This window comes from Ursus arctos, unplaced genomic scaffold, assembly GCF_023065955.2.
Source record: "Ursus arctos isolate Adak ecotype North America unplaced genomic scaffold, UrsArc2.0 scaffold_34, whole genome shotgun sequence".
Classification (NCBI taxonomy): Eukaryota; Metazoa; Chordata; class Mammalia; order Carnivora; family Ursidae; genus Ursus; species Ursus arctos.
Genome location: NW_026623030.1, coordinates 6,260,920 through 6,281,319, shown reverse-complemented (window position 1 = coordinate 6,281,319; position 20,400 = coordinate 6,260,920). Strand labels below are relative to the sequence as shown.

At 40.1% G+C, this 20,400-nt stretch overlaps 1 protein-coding gene across 3 annotated transcripts in view; it reads left to right on the top strand.

Annotated features, from left to right (window-relative positions):
* Positions 1-11,704: 11,704 nt before the first annotated feature.
* The window catches only part of SEH1L (SEH1 like nucleoporin), a 28,145-nt gene continuing 19,449 nt past the window's right edge, over positions 11,705-20,400 (top strand). For 2 of the 3 annotated variants that reach the window (XM_026486312.4, XM_026486313.4), the window contains exons 1-3: positions 11,705-11,955; positions 15,506-15,556; positions 17,848-17,994. In XM_026486312.4, coding sequence (XP_026342097.1) covers positions 11,845-11,955; positions 15,506-15,556; positions 17,848-17,994 — 309 coding nt within the window. In that variant the 5' untranslated portion in view covers positions 11,705-11,844. The remainder of the gene's footprint in view (positions 11,956-15,505; positions 15,557-17,847; positions 17,995-20,400) is intronic. The other variant, XM_044379533.3, reaches the window with a different exon arrangement.

Here is a 20,400-nt window from a genome sequence, read left to right as displayed (position 1 = left end):
GGTAAATTTATGATAATCCACCGTCATTCTCCAGGATCCGTTTGTTTTCTGAGCAGGTCAAATAGATGAGCCGAATGGGGATGTGATGGGAATCACCACCTTGCATTCTTCAAGTCCTTGATGGTGGCACTAGTCTCTGCAATCCCAGGAATACAGGATTGCTTTTGGTGTACTATTGTCCTGGGTAGAGGCAGTTCTGTGGCTCCCACTAGTGGCTTCCCCTTGCACTCCCTCTACTGGTCAGAACACCTATGTGAAGATTCTGCCAGTTGCTGAGTATGTCTGTCCCAATTATGCATTCCAGAACTGGGGAAATAACCACGGAAAGGCTTGGGGACTCACTGTGAGATGAACCTCAGCCTAAAACTCCTCTGCTCACCCGATCTCCATAAACCCCTACTCTGACTGGTGGATCACAGCGATGTTTTAGGTCTCCTGGTATTAGTGTCAGTTCAGACCTAGTGTTTAGTAATTCCTGAAAAGCCTAAGTACTTCCTTTGCCCCAGTGCATAATCACCATGGTAAAAGGCCGTAGGTCCCGAAGGAAGGCTGAGAGGAAGATTAATAGTACATATTTTTGGCAGTGCAGTACAGTCCTTCCTCAAGGGGATCTGGTCTCCCTTTTAGTCAAGGGTTTTTGGGTCTGTGAAGTGGGTCAAGTCAGGAATTGATTGAAAGGCTGTGACTCTTGGTTTTATGATACGAGTTAGGCTTCTGTGCACTTGACCTAGAACTCTTCCACTTTTACAGAACAAGAAGAATTTGATAGACTGGCTATCTATTTTCTTTCAGGGACACCATGATCTACTACCCAATGCCATAGGTCTCTGCCAATAAGACTATCCTGATTGCTGGTTTGAATCTGACAACTAGTCCTACTTTGTCTTTGGCAATTATCCTGATATCCTGGGATTCAATTATTCCCATTGCATTTAGGGATCTCAGTTTAGAAGCAGTAGTTCCCAACTGTTATTTCTTTTTTCCTTCTTTCCTTCCTTCCTTCTTTCTTTTTCTTTCTTTCTTTCTTTCTTTCTTTCTTTCTTTCTTTCTTTCTTTCTTTCTTTCTTTTTCTTCTTTCTTTCTCTCTCTTTTTAAAGATTTTATTTATCTATTTGACAGAGAGAGACAGCAAGAGAGGGAACACAAGCAAGAGGAGTGTGAGAGAGAGAAACAGGCTTCCTCACCTTAACGGCTGAGCCACCCAGGTGCCCCTCTTTCTTTCTCTCTTTCTTTCTTTCTCTTTCTTTCTTTCTTTTTCTTTCTCCTTCCTTCCTCCCTCCCTCCCTTCCTTCCTCTTTTTTTAGTTTTTATTTAAATTTCAGTTAAATGCATTGTAATATTAGTTTCAGGTGTACAACAGAGTGATTCAACACTTCCATACAGCACCTGGTGCTCATCACAACTGCCCTCCTTACTCCCCATCACCTATTTCACCCACCCACCCCCCACCTCTCCTCTGGTAATCATTGGTTTGTTCTCTATAGTTAAGAGTCTCTTTCTTGGTTTGCCTTTCTTTTTTTTTTTTTGCCCCTATGATCATTTGTTTAGTTTCTTAAATTCCACGTATGAATGAAATCATATGGTATTTTTCCTCTTATTTTGCTTAGCATAATATTTTCTAACTTCATTCACATCATTACAAAAGGCAAGATTTCATTCTTTTTGATGGCTAATATTCCATATATATTGTAATATTCCATATATATATATGGAATATATATAGACACCACATCTTCTTTATCTGTTCATCAGTTATGGACATTTGGACTCTTTCCATAATTTGGCTATTGTTGATTAGGCTGCTATAAACATTGGGGTGCCTGTACCCCTTCAAATCTGTATTTTTGTATTCTTTGGGTAAATACCTAGGAGTGTGATTGCTGAGTGGTAGGTTATTTCTATTTTTAACTTTTTGAGGAACCTCCATACTTTTCCCAGAGTGGTTGCACCAGTTTGCATTCCCACCAACAGTGTAAGAGGGTTCCCATTTCTCTGCATCCTAGCCAACACCTCCCAACTGTTATTTCTTTTTTTTTTAAGATTTTATTTATTTATTTATTTATTTATTTATTTATTTATTTGACAGAGAGAGAGAGAGAGAGAGAGAGAGCAAGCAGGGGGAGTGGCAGGCAGAGGGAGAGGGAGAAGCAGGCTCTCCACAGAGCAGGGAGCCAGATGCGGGGCTCAGTCCCAGGACACTGAGATCATGACCCAAGCCAAAGGCAGACGCTTAACCAACTGAGCCCCCCAGTTGCCCCTCCAACTGTCATTTCTGACCTATAGGAGAAGAGTGACTATAGGAGTTTTTGAAGGTTGCTGGGGCTCTGCTCACAAATTTATTTCTTACAGTTATGGTGAAAGACATGTTCTTAAGACCCTCTTGGATTGGGTGAGCAGGTCTTTTAATGATAAATCCACTCTAATATTTCAAACTCCCTAAACCTTTGGATCCTTTCCTTTATAGTATACCAAAGTAGATCTGGCATTTCTTCATTTAGCATAGGTTACCTTTTGGTCCATGTTTCATCCAACCAGTCAACAAACCAACCAACCAACCAACCAACCAACCAACCAACCAACCAACGAACCAACCAACCAGCCTACCAGAATTCTTTCTAAGCCCTTGAGTTGCAACATTAAATCAAGAATCTCTGCTTATGGGATGCCTGGGTGGCTCAGTTGGTTAAGTGTCTGCCTTCAGCTCAGGTCATGATCTCAGGGTCCTGGGATTGAGTCCTGCATTGGGCTCCTTGTTCATCGGGAAGCCTGCTTCTCCCTCTGCCTGCTGCTCCCCGTGTTTGTGCTCTCTCTCTCTCTTGCTCTCTCTCTGGCAAATAAGTAAATAAAATCTTAAAAAAAAAATCTCTGCTTAGTAGGTTCATATCAACAAAATTGGCCTGATCCTACTTTACCTTCCACCATTATCCCATATTCTTTTTTTAAAAAGATTTATGTATTTTAGAGAAAGAGAGAGAGAGCATGAGTGGGAGGGCAGAGGGAGAGGGAGAGAGAATCTCCAGCAGACTGTGTGTTGAGCATGGAGCCTGACATGGGGCTCAATCCCATGATCCTGAGATCATGACCTGAACTGAATCCAAAGTTGGATGCTTAACCAACTATGCCACCCAGGTGCCCCATCATTAACCCATAATATTCTTAATATCTATCCCCACACATATGCCCCAGAATTATGTCTATATAAATTGGAAAAATATCTCCAATTCTTTTGGAGCATAGTGTACCTCCTCATGGGTCAAATTTTCTGCCTTTTGAGGGCTTGCTGGGACTTGAGTTTTGCTATATTTCTAGAAGCAAAGAGGGGTATCTGGGGTGAGTCCTGATGTGGATTAGCAGTGTCTTGCAAAGCAACTACCTCAAAAGAGGCCATTGCAGGCTCTTCAGACAAAGCAGGGTCTACATCCTCAGAAGGGAGTGGAAGGTTGCTCGATTTCTTTCTTTCTTTCTTTCTTTCTTTCTTTCTTTCTTTCTTTCTTTCTTTCTTTCTTTCATTTATTTGAGAGACAGAGCAAGCACAAGCAGGAGGCAGAGGGAGAGGAAGAAGCAGACTCCCCACTGAGCAGCGAGCCTGATGCGGGGCTCAATTACAGGACCCTGGGATCATGACCTGAGCGGAAGGCAGACGCTTAACTCACTGAGCCACCCGGGTGCCCAAGAAGGGTTGTTTCTACCAGCAAAGAAGACACATAATTTAGGGCTCCATGTCCCTAGCTTCATCAGGATCTATCCATATTTCTCCATTGCAGTTTTCAGGGTCTCGTTTTTTTCCAATCCATGACCTTGCAGCAGTTCCCTGTGTGGCTGGGATTCAATTTGTGTTGTTATTGAACTGCTTGCAGGATGAGGTTCTGCATTTGGTTTTCAGAAATCTCAGCTCTGTGGTGATGTCACCAGCCAGACCCCAACACCTCATCTTTACATTTGCTCATACTCACTAACCTTGTCTTACATTTTTCCTTAAGCTCTTCTTTCTGGCTTACCTCTTAACTCAGGCTAATGAAACCTGAAACCACCCCTCAGGTGATGCCCTGACAAGACCTCCAGCTGGCCCAGACCACCCAGACTCCTTGAGTTAAACCCGACTCTCACCTGTGAGGGTGGACAGTGCAATGACCCCTTGAATGACGGGCAATTGCCTTTACCTCATTCTAATACTAAAATCTCCACCCAAGGAGGAGCCTCAGCCTCATTTACATGACATACAATGTACGTATAGGCATGTTTCTTTAAGGTGCATGTATGACCTTATGTAGGCCTTTACATACAATGACAAGGTTTCCCTATCTAGACATTCATCCTAACCCTAAGCAGAAGGAATTACCCATTCAGCCTCTCTTGGGGAGTCATGGTTTTGGAAGCTATTTCCTGTGATCTCCTTATTTGCTTCAAATAAAGTTTACTTTGTGTGACAACTCCACCTGGTGTATCTGTGACTCATCAAGGAGGGAACTCAAGTTGGTTTGATTACAGTGACTAGAGAGAAAGGGTTCTTTCAGGGCAGACATAGAAACTTCCCAGGTGGTTATGTGGGGGTTGAGCTGAGAATTTGAAGCCCTGAGCTCATCCTTTTCTTTCCCTATTTTTCTGGCACAGATAAGAGCAAACAGTCAATCTCTTTATACTCATTCATTTAACAAAAAAATTCTAAGGTATCAAATACATGGTAAACCTCAGAACTTTGTTTCGCATACGTATTTGAGTAGGAGTATTTGATGTTGATATTTCGGGCATCTGTTTTGTGACATCATGCCATGGACTATCGATGCCCCTTTCCCCCTGGGAATAGAGTCATTATTGCCTTTAAATCTATTCAGATTAGAGAACCAATTCAGAAAATTCATCCTTAAAATTCTCTTTCTTTAGAACCACTCTTGGTATTAAGATCTGTATCAGTTAGAGTTTTCCAGATATATGTTATTCTACTGGTTCTGATCTCTATATATTTTAGGGAATTGGCTTATGTGACTGTGGGGGCTGGCAAGTCTGAAATTCGTAGAACAGGCAGGAAAACCGGAAACTCAGGAGGGGTTTCTGTGTTACAGTCTCAAAGCTGAAGTCCTTATTTTCCCCTGGGAAACTTCAGTCTTTGCTCTTAAGCCTTTCAACTGAATGGATGAAGCACATTCAAATTATTGATGGTAAACTCTTCTACTTTAAGTCAAGTGATCACAGATGTTAATCACATCTACAAAATACCTCCACGGCAACATCTAGACTAGTGTTTGAACAAACAACTGGGCACCATAGCTTACCAAGTTGACACATAAAATAAACCATCACACTAACTTATGCTGTTGGAAATGAGGATAGTGGTTACCCTTGGGGCAGGGGTATAATGACCAGAAGGGAGCATAAGCAGAGCTTCTGGGGTGCTGGTCATGTACTATTTCTTGATCCAAAGATGATTGCATGGATGTGTTCAGTTTGGAAAATTCAGCAAGCTGTACGCTTATGATTATGTGTATATTTTGGAATGTATATTTTACTTCATTAAAAAGTAAAATGTTTAGAAAAAAAGAAGTAAGACAAAACAATAGAAACAAGAAAAAAGCATTACATCAATTATGGAGTGTTTTTAATTATAAGAGATTACCAGATGTAACTCTATATTGATACATTTAAATATCTCAGTGAAATGATTGATTTTTAAAGGAAAATAATGATCAAAATTGACTTGGAAAGGTGGGAAATCTAAAGAGACCAATACATTTAAAAAAATTTAAAGGTAATTAAAATCAACCACTCCTTCACGACTAAAGGCATCAGGCCTATACGATTTTGTACATGTCATCTGCAAAATATTTGTAGAATAGTAGCTCCTATGTTATTTAAACTAGCCCAGATCAGAAAAAGGTGAAAGCTTCCTGACTTATTTTTGGTTATTATAATTCAGAAGCCATAAAAGGACAAGAATAGCACGCATGTGTGCATGTAAAGTACACACAAACTATCTGCTCATATTCCTTATAAATACAGAGGCAAAAGTCCTAAATAAAATATTAATGAATTACCAGCCATGTATTAGAACAATAATGGTTCAGCATTAGGGAATTTATTAATGTACTGATAGAAAACAGGTGATAAAATAAAACACTAATTCCTTTTTTAAAAAAAATTATTTATTTTTGAGAGACAGAGAGTACATGAGAGCAAGAGAGCGAGCACAAGCAGGCAGAGGAGCTGAGGGAGAGGGAGAAGCAGGGTCCCTCCCCAGGACCCTGGGATCATGACCTGAGCTGAAGGCAGATGCTTAACCAACTGAGCCACCCAGGCGCCCCATGAATAAATCTTTAAAAAAATAAACATACAAAATGTAAGAGCTTTCTCATAAAGAATATATAAAAAAAGAGTTCTCCTCCCCAAAAAGAGCCCATTCACAATAGTATAAGAAACTGTTAAAAGATTTAATAAGCCTAATGAGAAACATGTACAATTATATGAAGAAAAACTTTAGAACTATAATGCAGCACATATAATTAAACTTACATGAACTTTCTTTGGTGATCTCCACATGTTAGTACATTAGCAGAAGAATGGTCAAATAAACCACTATTCATCCATAGTTTGAAAGGCATAGGTTACAAGACTGAAAGAATGAACTGGGGCCATGCTGAAAGATCTCTAAGACATATTGGATATTTTTTAAAAAGCAAAAAATGGTATAGAATTTGTTAACTTATTTTCAAAAACCCAAACAAACTTTGTGATACTAGGTACACATATATGTTTTATGTTCTGTAAGGCCATTGAATATGTGTGAAGGGATAACACAGTAACAATCATATTCTTTGGGCAGGAAATTAGATTGTGGGGTGAAAGCGAACTTTAACTTTCTACTCTATATAAACTTATTTTTTTAAAAGATTTTATTTCTTTATTTGAGAGAGAGAGAGCACAAGCAGGGTGAGGGGCAGAGGGAGAAGCAGCTAGGAGGGGCTCCATCCCAAGACTCTGGGATCATGACCTGAGCTGAAGACAGATGCTTAACCAACTGAGCCACCCAGGTGCCCCTACATAAACTTTATTTTCAAACATTTCTTTCTTTCTTTCTTTCTTTCTTTCTTTCTTTCTTTCTTTCTTTCTTTCTTTCTTCCCTTCCTTCCTTCTTTCTTTCTCTTTCTTTCTTTCTTTCTTTCTTTCTTTCTTTCTTTCTTTCTTTCAAAGATTTTACTTATTTATTTGAAAGAGAGAGAGACAGAGAGGGTGAGCAGGGGGAGGGGCAGAGGGAGAGAGAGTAGACTCCCTGCCAAGCAGAGAGCCCAACACAGGTCCGATCTCAGCACCCTGAGATCATGCCCTGGGCTGAAGGCAGATGCTTAACCAACTGAACCACCCGTGCTGCCCTCAAATATTTCTTATAATAAATAGTCTTATAATAATTATGTAAGAATTGGCAAAGAGAAGGAGAAGATAAGCCACAGAATGGGAGAAAATATTTGCAAAAGACACACCTGGTAAAGGATGATTGTCCAAAATATACAAAGAACTCTAAAAACTCAGAAATAAAACAAAACCCTGGTAAAACAAACAAACAAAAAAACAAAACAAAAAAATGGGAGGCAAAAGACTTGGACATCTCATCAAAGAAGATATACAGACAGCAATAAGCATATGAAAAGATGCTCCATATCATATGCCATCAGGGAAACAGAAATTAAAACAATAATGAGATACCACTACATACCTATTAAAATGATGAAAACACAACATTTTGTGTTCTGTGTTTGTGTTGAGCAATAGGAACTCTCATTCGTTGCTGGTGGGAATGCAAAATGGTACAGCCAGTTTGGAAGACAGTTTGGCGGTATCTTGCAAAACTAAACATACTCTCACCATAGGGTAAGAGTCCTTGGTGTATATCCAAAGAATTGAAATTTTATGTCCACATAGAACCTACACATGGATATTTATAGCAACTTTATTCATAATTGCCAAATCTTAGAAACAAACAAGATGTCCTTTAATAGGTGAACGGATTCATAAACTGTGGTACATCCAGACAATGGAATATTATTTAGAGCTTCAACTATACTTTAAAAAAAATAAAAAAGTCAGCTATACGTTCTAAAAAAATTTTATTCAGTGCTAAAAAAAATGAGCTATCAAGTCCTGAAAAGACACAGAGGAAACTTAAATGTACATTACTAAGTGAAAAGAGCTGATCGGAAAAGGCTATATACTGTATGATTCCAACTTTGTGACACTCTGGAAAAGAAAAAATTTGGTGACAGCTGAATGATTAGTGGTTGTCAAGGGTTGGGGGGGAGGGGGGAGGAATAGGCAGAGCACAGAGAATTTGTAAGACAGTGAAACTATTCAGTATGATACTACAGTGCTGGGTGTATGTCACCATGCATTTGTCAAAACCCATAGAATATACAATACCCAGAGTGAACCCCAAGGTAAACTATATAGACTCTGAGTGATACTGATGATGATGAGTCAGCATATTTTATCAATTATAACAACCGTACTACTGTGTTGTTAGCAGTTGATAGTGGGGGAGGCTGTGTGTGGGGTAGAGGAGGCTTGTGTATGAGAACTCTATGTATTTTCTGCTCAATTTTACTGTAAACCTAAAACTGCTCTAATAGATAAAGTCTTAAAAAAAAATTCCCTGTACTTCACCTATTCAACCCTCCACCTGGATAATCTCTGGTAAATATTGATCTGTTTACTGTCTCTGAGTTTTAAATATGCTTTTTAATTTAAAAAACATATATATATATTTTAAAGATTTTATTTACTTATTCGACAGAGATAGAGACAGCCAGCGAGAGAGGGAACACAAGCAGGGGGAGTGGGAGAGGAAGAAGCAGGCTCATAGTGGAAGAGCCTGATATGGGGCTCGATCCCATAACTCTGGGATCACACCCTGAGCCGAAGGCAGACGCTTAACCGCTAACCACCCAGGCGCCCCTAAAAATAGATATTTTTAAAGATTTTATTTGAGAGAGAAAGAGACAGAGACAGAGAACATGAGCAGGGAGGAGAGGGAGAAGTAGGTTCCCTGCTGAGCAGGGAGCCCAATGTGGGGCTCGATCCCTTATGACCTGAGCTGAGGGCAGACACTTAACTGACTGAGCCACCTAGACACCAATTTATTATTTTTAAAATTAAAAAAATTTAATTAACAAATAATGTATTATTTGTTTTAGGGGTACGGGTCTGTGATTCATCAGTCTTATATAATACCCAATGCTCATTACAGCACATACCCTCCCCAATGTCCATCACTTAGGTACCCCATCCCCTCACCCCTCTCCCCTCCAGCAACCCTCAATTTGTTTCCTAAGATTAAGAGTCTCTTACGGTTTTTCTCCCTCTCTGGTTTTATCTTGTTTTATTTTTTCCTCTCTTCCCCTATGATCTTCTGCCTTGTTTTTTAAATTCCACGTATCAGTGAGACCATATAATTATTTTTCTCTCATTGACTTATTTCACTTAGCATAATATCCTCTAGTTCCATCTACATCATTGCAAATGGCAAGATTTCATTTTTTTGATGGCTGTGTAATATTCCATTGTATATATATATCACATCTTCTTTATCCATTTATCTGCTGATGGACATCTGGGCTCTTTCCATAGCTTGGCTATTGTGGATATTGCTGCTATAAACATTGGGGTGCACAGGCACCCCTAATTTACAGAATATTTTTTAAAAAGTTGGTAGAGTTTTTAGGGGCACTTGGCTGGCTCAGTCAGAAGAGCATATGACTCTTCATCTCGGGGTTATGAGTTTGAGCCCCACATTGGGTGTAGAGATTACTTAAATAAATAAAACTTTAAAAAAGTTTTGGAGCTTTTCTAAATTGATTGGAGTTTTATAGATAATGAGTACTGTTTTTGGAAACGAGTGTCTTTGATTTTAAAGCAGTTACAGTTGGTATTAGTAATCATACCTGCAACTCACAGATTTGGGGCCTGTTAAATTATCAATGACATCTTCCTTTTTTTTTTTTTTTTTTTTTTTTTTAAGAGAGGGCGCATGGTGGGGGAAGAAGGGCAGAGAGAGAGAGAACCTCAAGCAGGCTCCACCAGAGTGGAGCCCAACATGAGGCTCAACCTCACAACCCTGAGATCATGATCTGAGCCGAAATCAAGAGTAGGATGCTTAACCGACTGAGCCACCCAGGCGCCCCAACATCTTATCATTTTTAGTTAAAAAAAAAAAAAAGGCAAGTAAAAAAAATTCCAGAAAGGCTGAGTCATTTCTCCACCTTCCTCTGCAGGTTTCTGTGCAATCCATCAGGGGCCAGCTGGGACTAATTATTTCGAAAACTTTCTAGCCTGCTAATCCCACCATGCCCCATATTCTTGTCATTTCTCATTTCTGGCCATAATCCAAAATATAAACCCTTTCTGCAGGCTTATTTTTGAATTTTTTTTTCTATTTTCATACCCCCAACCTAATATTCCACCATTTCCCATCCTAATTTTACCACTATGCCCTCTAGAATGCCTGATAAACAAAATACCCTAAATCGCTAAACTCTCTGCAGAATAGAGGCATCCCCCTCTCCTCGAAAGTTCATGTTACACCATTTTACTTTTATGCAGATCCTACATCAGTACCTGTTTTTGCTAACAGAAAAAAAAAATCTAAAGGGGATTTTTACCTTTAAAGAGGTGAAAAATGAAAACAGCATTCAGTGTTCGTTTTGCAGCTAGCTGTTACAGAGGCAGCAGTAACCCTGAGCATCAGGGGCAATGCAGAGCTTCTTCCTTGGGAACTAACTACACAGCATCTGAACATCAAGCTGCCAGAGCTTTGAACTGTGTGAGCATCTGTGCCTTATGCTGATTTATTTTGTGCATCCATTAACCAGCTGTGACCTAAGGTGGTATCAGAAAAGCCTAAGAGAATTTATGGGTCTGAGACTTCTTAAAAAGTTTCCATGTAAACTTATGGTAATAGATTCTTCCCTTGCCGTTTCATCTTAGGAAAGGTTTTATAGGAATGCTCTACTTTCAGATAGGCAAGGGAAATCTGTATTCTTCCACTTCCCGGGTTTGACAGGATCATTGAGGGCTCTTTTCCACTGGCCTCTTCCCAGGGTTTTGTTTTGCTTGTTTGACTTATTTCTTTGTGAACTCTGGCTCCAGACTTCAGTCTTTCAGTTCATTTTGGATCCTGTCATTTTCTTAGGTGACCTGAGTTTCTTCATGAAGAACTTTCTAATTTCTAGTACCTCATTGCCTGTATCTTGGTTCTTGACACCCCCAAACCCGTTCTGTGAAAACTTTAAACATTTTGATGACTTTGGAGCCTTACCTTCTCTCTCCTTCACACCAGCTCTTCGACCTCCATAACCCCTCGGTTTTTCCCTCTCAACTCTGTCCCTCCTGTGTTTACATTTGGGCCGAGCCTGGACTCCTTAGGCGTATTTCCACCCTTCCTTGCTTGTTAACTGGCCCGGCAAGGCGCCCTTCCGTCTTCGTTTGCTCTGAGCCTGTGTCTAGGTTGGGGGTTAGACACTGACCAGTATTGACCCGGGGCCCAGGATGGTTTTTCTCACTTTTTCACTTTTCCCAATTACCATACTTTAACAATAAATTCTTTCAATTTTCATTACAGCACAGCAAAGTCCAGTACGCCAAGAGCGGCGCCTTCCCAGGGTCGGGCTCTTTCAGGAGGCGCAGGCGCAGTCACCCTACACGCGGCCTCTCGGGGCATGACGGGTAAAGGGGCGGGGCGCGCGGATATCACGCGCTGTTCCCTGTCGGCTGCGGGGTCGTGGTGGGTTGCGGTCCCCGCGCCGCCCCGGCCGCCCTCTTCGGTGGCGGGAGGGGCATACGGAGGAGGCGCGCCTCGGGGAAGCCATGTTTGTAGCGCGCCACATCGCGGCGGACCATAAAGATCTCATCCATGATGTCTCTTTCGACTTCCATGGGCGTCGGATGGCTACCTGCTCCAGCGACCAGAGCGTCAAGGTGTGCGCGGAGCCTTGGGCGGGGCCGGGCCCGGAAGGAGGGGAAGTGAGACCGTGCAAGACTCGCTGTTAGAGCGGAGGGAGCGGCGCTTGGAAAGGGGACAACCCCCCGATTTTGAGGCGCGCCGCTGGGCACGAGGTTTGGAGCCCAAGGCGGGCGGGGCAGCGGGTGTGCTCCGCCATCCTTGCCTCAGTATTGTGGGGTCACAGCCGCCCCCCGCCCCGGGGTGGGAGGTGGTACCCTGCCTTGCGCCTGCGCGGAGGGGGAGGGCGGGCGTCGTAACCACGTGCGCGCTCCCGCCACTGGGGGCCTTGGGAGTACGCTTGTTCCAGCGCGCGCGGTCTCGGGTACTTATGGGCGAGAGCATGAGAGCCCTTCAATTTAGTGTGCGCGAGGGATTTGTCAGACTGCGCGGGTTTGGGGGTAGTTGTGCTCTTACCACGCTGGTTCAGCCAGGGCACTTTGCCTTGCGACTTATAATTCAGTTAGCTCGCCGTGTGATCTCAAGTGCTGTGTGCCTTGTCTCCGTCTGGGGAGATTGTTCTATGTTCAGAGAGGAAGCACATCTCTTTCCGTGATGGAAGAAACAAATCCATGTTTGTTTCTTAGAGTTCGTGTAAATGTACGCTGCTCTGAGAAGCAATTTCTGTGATAAGAGAATGGTCTTTGGGATTTAGGAAATTTAGAGATTATGATACAGTGAATGATAATAGTCTTGAAGATGAAAGCTGGAATGTGGATTATTTGTATTTCTCGACGGCTCCAAAATGACTGAAAATCTGAAGGACCGTTTTTACTACTTGTTTTTCACAGACAAGTTTGACACCAGTGAATCCTCAAAGATTATTAATAACAACTAGCTTTGGGGCTCCTGGATAGCTCAGTTGGTTGAGCATGGGACTCTCTGATTACAGCTCAGGTCCTGAGATGGAGCTGCCGGGAGCTCTGAGCTCAGCGGGGGTCTGCTTCTGTCCTCCCCCCCCCCCCCAGCCCCTCCCCTCACACACACACACTCGCTCTCTCAAATACATGCATACATAAATTCCCTTTTGAAAAATAATATCGTCAAATCCATGGAGTAACTATAGCGTTGTAATTACTAAAAGGTTTAAAATCACTTAAAAATTTTTTTAAGTGTGGCAAATTAACCATCTTTAAGTATATTTTATAGTTAAATGGCATTAAGCACAACATTCCCATTGTTGTGCAGCCATCACCACTCTTCATCTCTGGAACTTTCTTTTCATCCTAAACTAAAACTCTACACAGTGATTTCTTCCCCACTGCCCCTAGCCCTTGGTCACTTCTAATCCTTCCTTTATAAATTTGACAATGCCAGATAATCTCATATGAATGTAACCATACAATATCTGTCCTTTTGTGTTTGGTTTATTACATTTACCATGATGTTTTCAAGGTTCATCCGTATTTGTAACATGTATCGTAATTTCATTCAGGTTGAATAATATTGGGACGTCTAGGTGGCTCAGTAGGTTAAGGGTCTGCCTTGAGCTCAGATCATGATCCCAGGTCCTGGGATTGAATTCCCAGTCAGGCTCCTTGCTCATCAGGGAGCCTGCTCTCCCTCTGTCTACCGCGCACGCCCCCTATGCCTGCCGCTCCCCCTGCTTGTGCCAGTGTGCCCTCTCTCTCTGACAAATAAAATCTTAAAAAAAAAAAAAAAAAGATTGATGGGCACCTGGGTGGCTCAGTTGTTAAGCGTCTGCCTTCAGCTCAGGTCTTCATCCCAGCGGGTTCGAGCGCTACATCGGGCTCCCCGCTCAGCGGGAAGACTGCTGCTTCCTCTCCAGCTCCTCCCTGCTTGTGTTCCCTCTCTCGCTGTCTCTCTCTGTCAAATAAATAAAATCTTAAAAAGAACTAATATTTTGTTGTATGTGTACACATTTTGTTTATCCATTTATCTGTCCACTTGTCAAATATTGCATTAACGTCTGTTATCTGAATATTGCCAAACATTTTTTCCTTATCTGATTATTATTGAATCTTTTAATCTATTTTGTAGATTTTGTCTGTCAGAAGTACTGTTGCGATGAAAATCTTCATTACTTTAGCTTTTCATGTGTTTTCAATAATTTTCTTTCTTTTTTTTAAGATTTTATTTATTTATTAGACAGAGATAGAAACAGCCAGCGAGAGAGGGAACACAAGCAGGGGGAGTGGGAGAGGAAGAAGCAGGCTCATAGCGGAGGAGCCTGACGTGGGGCTCGATCCCATAATGCAGGGATCACGCCCTGAGCCGAAGGCAGACGCTTAACCGCTGTGCCACCCAGGCGCCCCTCAATGATTTTCTTAACCTCATTCAAGTAGAGAAACTAGTGAATATTTTAAAAGCTTTTGTGAATAATTGGCAGATTGCCTTTTCCAAGGTTCTACTATTTTACACTGCTAGAGTAGTAATTTGATAGGATCATTATCCCTGATAGGCATTATTATTTTTTCTTTAATTTTGTAAATTGTGGTAAAATACACATAACATAAAATTTACCATTGTAACCGTGTTTAAGTGTATAGTTCAGTAGTATTAAGAACATTCATATCTTTGTGCAACCATCACCACCATCTATCTACAGAACTTTTCATTTTGCAGAACTGAAACTGTACCCATTCTCCCTATCATCACCCCCTGGCAATCCCCATTCTACTTTCTGTCTCTATGAATTTGACAACTCTAGGTACCTCATATAAGTGGAATCATACAATATTTGTCTGTTTTGTGACTAGCTTATTTCACTTAGCATAGTGTCTTTTGAAGTTTGCACATGTTGGAAACTGTGTTCTTTCTTTTTAAGGCTGAATGATAAGCAAAATGTAGTTCTTCAAAAATTTCTTCCCTCCTTCCCTTCAAGACTGAATATGTATTGTAAATACTACATTTTGCTTATCATTCATCTGGCAGTGGACTTGGGTTGCTTCTACATTTTTGCTGTTGTGGATAATTCTGCTATGAATGTGGGTGTACAAACACCTCTTTGAGACCCTGCTTTCATCTCTTCTGGGTGTATACCCAGAAGTGGAATTGCTGGATCATGTGATGATTCTATTTTTCATTTTTTTGAGGAATTTATCATTTCTTCCTTTTTTTAAAAAAAGATTTTATTTATTTATTTGACAGAGGGAGAGGGCACAAATAGGGGGAGCATCAGGCAGAAGGAGAGGGAGAAGCAGGCTCCCCGCTGAGCAGAGAGCCCCATGCAGAGCTTCATCCCAGGACCCTGGGATCATGACCTGAACCAAAGGCAGATGTTAGCTGACTGACTACTACAATTACAAAACTTGACTGCAACTGTAATTGTCTCTGTTACCTATGAGAGCATAGATTCCTTGACCCCTCAGTGCTCAGCCTGGTGCCTGGCACTCCCGAGGTTCTCATTAGTATGTGACTGAATGTTTACTTATTGGTGGTTATTTTGTGAATTTATGTTCACTTCTTTTGCCCTAAGACTGATGTTAATGTTTTTAGTGTTAGCGTTAATGTCTTCATGTTTGTAGGAATATGTGGGAATAAAATATGTCTTTTATTTTTTTATAGGTCTGGGATAAAAGTGAAAGTGGGGATTGGCATTGTACCGCTAGCTGGAAGGTTAGTATTTTTACCGTGCTTTTAAAAAAATTCAGATGTTTGCTATTTATTTGGTATCATCAGTGACTTGCTATCATCTTTGAGAAAATCGTAAAATGTATACTTCTTTTCCTAAAGTATCTTATGTTTTTAACTATTAAAGTCACAAAAATACACTTCAGAAAATTTGAGAGTAGGAAAATGTGCAATTCCATAGCGTTCTAATATAACTTTTTAGCATTTAGTATTTATTACTTACTTTTTTCTTTGCATATATATTTTTTAAGTTGGCTCCACGCCCAGTGTGGAGCCCAGCATGGGGCTTGAACTCACGAAACTGAGATCAAGACCTGAGCTGAGATCAAGAGTTGGACAGCTAACTGACTGAGCTACCCAGGTGCCCCTGCATATTTTTAATTGTGATATTTTGTGCAAGTTCTGTTCCTTTTTTAAAAAACAGCTGTACTCAGAATTTTACATACCATTAGAGTCATCAATTTTAAATGAATAGTTCAACAAATGTTAGTAAATTTATACACTTGTGCAGCTGTCACCACAGTCTAGTTTTAGAACACTTCTATCAACCCTGAAATTGCCCTTCTGCCTCTTTGGGGTCAATCCCCATCCCCACCCAAGCCCTAGGCAACCACTGAACTGTTTTCTGTCTCTGTACTTTTCTTTTTCTAAACATTTCATGTAAGTGGAATTCTACAATATGTAGTTCTTTATGTCTGGCTACTTTCCCTTTTCCTTGTGGTTCATTCATGTTGAGGTATGTATTAGTAGTTTGATCTTTTATAAACAGTTCAATGGCATTTACTACATTCACAATGTTGGTACAACTACCATCTCTGTCCAGTTCCAAAACTATAACACTCCAAAAGGAAGCCCTTATTTCTTGCTTTTTTTAGTTTAACAACTTAGTTCATAAATACTTTGGTAGGTTTTTAAAGCCTCTTAAAAAAATAAATATATCAGTAAAACATAAATATACCAGTAAATATACCCTGTTTTGTTCAACTGATGATAGCTAATACAGTTGTTTCCCTTTTATTTTGATGAATATCTCTGCGTAATCTTTATTTCTTAGTTTAGGTTGTGCTTTACTGGAAATCTAATATTAACAATATCTCACTGCTCTAGTGCATTTTTTACCTGATAGCTTGTATAAATAAGAATTAAAAGTGAGACAAAAAGACTGGACAAAACAAAGGATAAAAAATAAGGGTGCAAAGTATACCTTTGGATGACATATTTACCATGTAGAAATTACACAATTACAAAAGTGTCCTGAGATTATTGAGTGTAAAAGTGTTAGATATACAGAAGCGTAAAACAAAGTTGATAAACATTTTTGGTGGACATTTAGATGCCATTAGTGGATGCTTGTTGTCATACTGTGTCTTTACTGGAAAGCACAAATGAAATTTTATGGATGTGAAATGCTTTAAGACCTATCTGTTCCCTTTTTTTTGTTTGTTTTTTGGTCAACATGAAGAATTGAAGAATAGTAATTTGGCATTTTTCAAATATTAAAGGTAATGCTACTGAGCTTTAAATTATTTTCTCAGAATACAAGGATTTGGGCCTCTCTAAATTTGATCAGTCATTGCCTCTTTTCCTGGAATAGTTCACTGTCTAGCCAGGTATCGGAATCATGTAAGTGTTTTATTGCTACAGTTTCTATGTACTGTTAGGCTTTGGAAGCCAATAATTTTGGTTAGTCTTATTTATTTTGTTAGATTCTCTCCTGTAGAGAGAATTTGCAAGTAAAAAAAAAAAAGGTGGACTGGTAGATATTTTTTTTAAACCTTGCTTAGGCTAAACTCTGAAGCAGGGCTCTGTTAGCACTGTAAGAGGTCAACTTTATCCGTCTGGATTTTTCTTTATTAGTAGAATGTTAGAAAGACTTGACTCCAGAAGCCCATAATCCTAAATAGAGAATATCTTCTAAAAGTTAAAAATTTCGGGTGCCTATGTGGCTCAGTCGTTAAGCATCTGCCTTCAGCTCAGGTCATGATCCCAGGGTCCATGGGATTGAGCCCTTCATCTGGCTCCCTGCTCAGCGGGAAGCCTGCTTTTCCCTTTCCCACTACCCCTGCTTGTGTTCCCTCTCTCAAATAAATAAATAAAATATTTAAAAAATAAAATAAAAGTTAAAAATTTCTAGAATTTATTTAAATGTGAAATTAGCTTTCTGCTCTTACTGAAGTAAAAATATCTGTGCTGTTTCCTCAAGTAAAATTTTATATGTGTGAAATATGAGTAAAGTCAGTTTTTTGTTTTGTTTTGTTTTTTTAATAATTCCTCAGACACATAGTGGATCTGTGTGGCGTGTGACATGGGCCCATCCTGAATTTGGACAGGTTTTGGCTTCTTGTTCTTTTGACCGAACAGCTGCTGTGTGGGAAGAAATAGTAGGAGAATCCAATGATAAACTTCGAGGACAGAGTCATTGGGTGAGACATTTGTGGGTTTTCAGGGGTTGGGAGGGCAGAATGAGGAGAGGGGTGCATGAGCACCCTTGTCAGTCTTTCCAAGAATGCTTCAGGTACTTGAAAAGATGTTACCACTTCTCTCTATATTTACCAGTTCCATTTTTTTCTCTTCCATGTTTTTCTCTTCCTTGTTTATTTAATTTTGTCTTGGGCCTGAAGTGGTATAGAGGAGCACTCATGGCATTGTTTAATTATAACTTTCATGATGAATCTGTAGTATTTGCTTTGTCATACAATGAGTGCCCTCTAAAAATCCATTGAAAAATTGTTTTTTCTCTTGTGTGGTTACCTTTGCTTTCTTATAAAATATGCTCTTCTTATCTGCTTCTGCTATTTACTCTAGCTCTTCCCTGATTGGATGTTCGAATTTTAACAAGAGTATAGTGTGTGTACTGGTCAAGTTTCTTATTTATAAAGTGAGAGAACTGAACTACATTACCTTTAAGACCCATTCCAATGTTTTCTTTTTTTCCCCTCTTTATTTCTTGTAATAGATAATCAGGTACAAGGTATAAAGTGCAAAAGGTACAAATGAGTGTATACAGTGACTACTTCCTCCTCCTTGGCCGCACAGTTCGTTTCCTAGAGGCAACAACCATTATAAATTATTTCTGTATTCTTCTGGATATATTCTGTGCGTTTTTAAGGATATAAATACAGTGTTTTCTTCTCTGTTCCTAACAGTCCTCTCCACGTTTCTTTCAACACTAATGCTTTTATGTTATCAATACTGCTCTTTTTTTCTGCTGTGTTTTATAAATTGTAGAATGTACATATTTTTCATGTTAACTGTAAGTGTATAGTTCAGTAGCATTAATTACATTCACAATGCTGTGTATACATCACCAAATCTGTATCAAAACATGATCATTCCCAACATAAGCTCTTTACCATTAAATAGTACCTCCTCCTACCATTCTCCCAACCCCTGGTAACCTCTGTTCTGCTTTTTATCAATTCGACTGCTCTAGGTACCTCATACAAATGGAATCATAAAGTATTTGTCCTCTATGTGGCTTATTTCACGAAGCAGAATCTTTTCAGGTTCCATCCATGTTGTCACATATATCAGTTTCATTCCTGTTATGGCTGAATAACATTCCATTGTGTGTATATCCCACATTTTGTTTGTCCATTTATTTGTAGATAGACAGTTGGGTTGTTCCTACCTTTTAGGTATTATAAATAATGCTGTAACTGAACTCAAGGGATTTGCCACTTGGGGTGCATCAAATTGAACACAACCCAAGAAAGTGTTGAAAGTAAAAAACATTTTATTATTTGTTACAAGTAAGGAGATGAGGAGATAGTTGTCAAAGCACTGTCTTGCATGGGGTTGGTACAGGAAGCTTTTATTAAGTATATAGGGGCAGGGACAGGGAGCTTGCATAAATACTTTGGTTCAGTTGCACATGCCTAGCATGTCAGCATACTAGTGTGTACATCTGTGTTCAAAAAATGGCAGAAAACTCCCCCCATAGAAGATCTTAATATAATGAGCTGCAGGTTTGGGGCCTCTGTGGTGTCCTCAGCTCCAGTACAGCTCGAAGTGGCCCACCTAAGGAACTATCAGGTGAAAACACCTAGTTGGGGGTCTCGTTGGTTGGAACTGTTGGTTCTTCGAAACAAAATATATTCCTTCCCTGCTTTTGTCCCTTCCCTTCTTCCCCTTTGCTGACAGCTTTCAGCTTTTTTTTTTTTTTCTTTCTTTCAGCCTTCTTATTTGAGTAACTTCCCCATCGCATCCTAACTAACTGACATTGCTCCTATGAACCTGTTTGAGATCCTGGGTTCAATTCTTCCGAGTATGTACCTAGGAGTAGAATTGCTGGCTCATATGGTAGTTCTATGTTTAACTTTTGAGAAACTGCTGAATTATTTTCCAGAATGGCTGTACCATTTTATATTCCCACCGGCAATGCACAAGCGTTCCAGTTTCTCCACATCCTTGCCAATGTTTGCGGTTTTTGTTTTTCCATTGTAGCTATCTTAGTAGGTGTGAAATTTTGTGGAGGGTTTTTTTTTTTTTCCATTTCCCTAATGGTTTTTGATGTTGAACATCTTTTTATGTGCTAATTGGCCATTTATATATCTTTTTGCAATGTTTTGATTATAAGAAATACATTTTTCATATGTATTTGGTCTTCCTAACACAGTTCCTGGCTTACAGCTCCCAGAACCCTTGGAATTTTCGAAAGGTTGAAAGTGATAAAGTATCTTTTGTTATGTTAATGAGGTGATTTTTGAAAAGTGCCTAAGGATGGGGGCTGGTTGCCAGTGGGGCCAACCATGTGATTAGATGGCTGGAACTTTCAGTCCCACCCCCTGACCTCTGGGGAGGGGAGAGGGGTTGGAGGTTGAATCAGT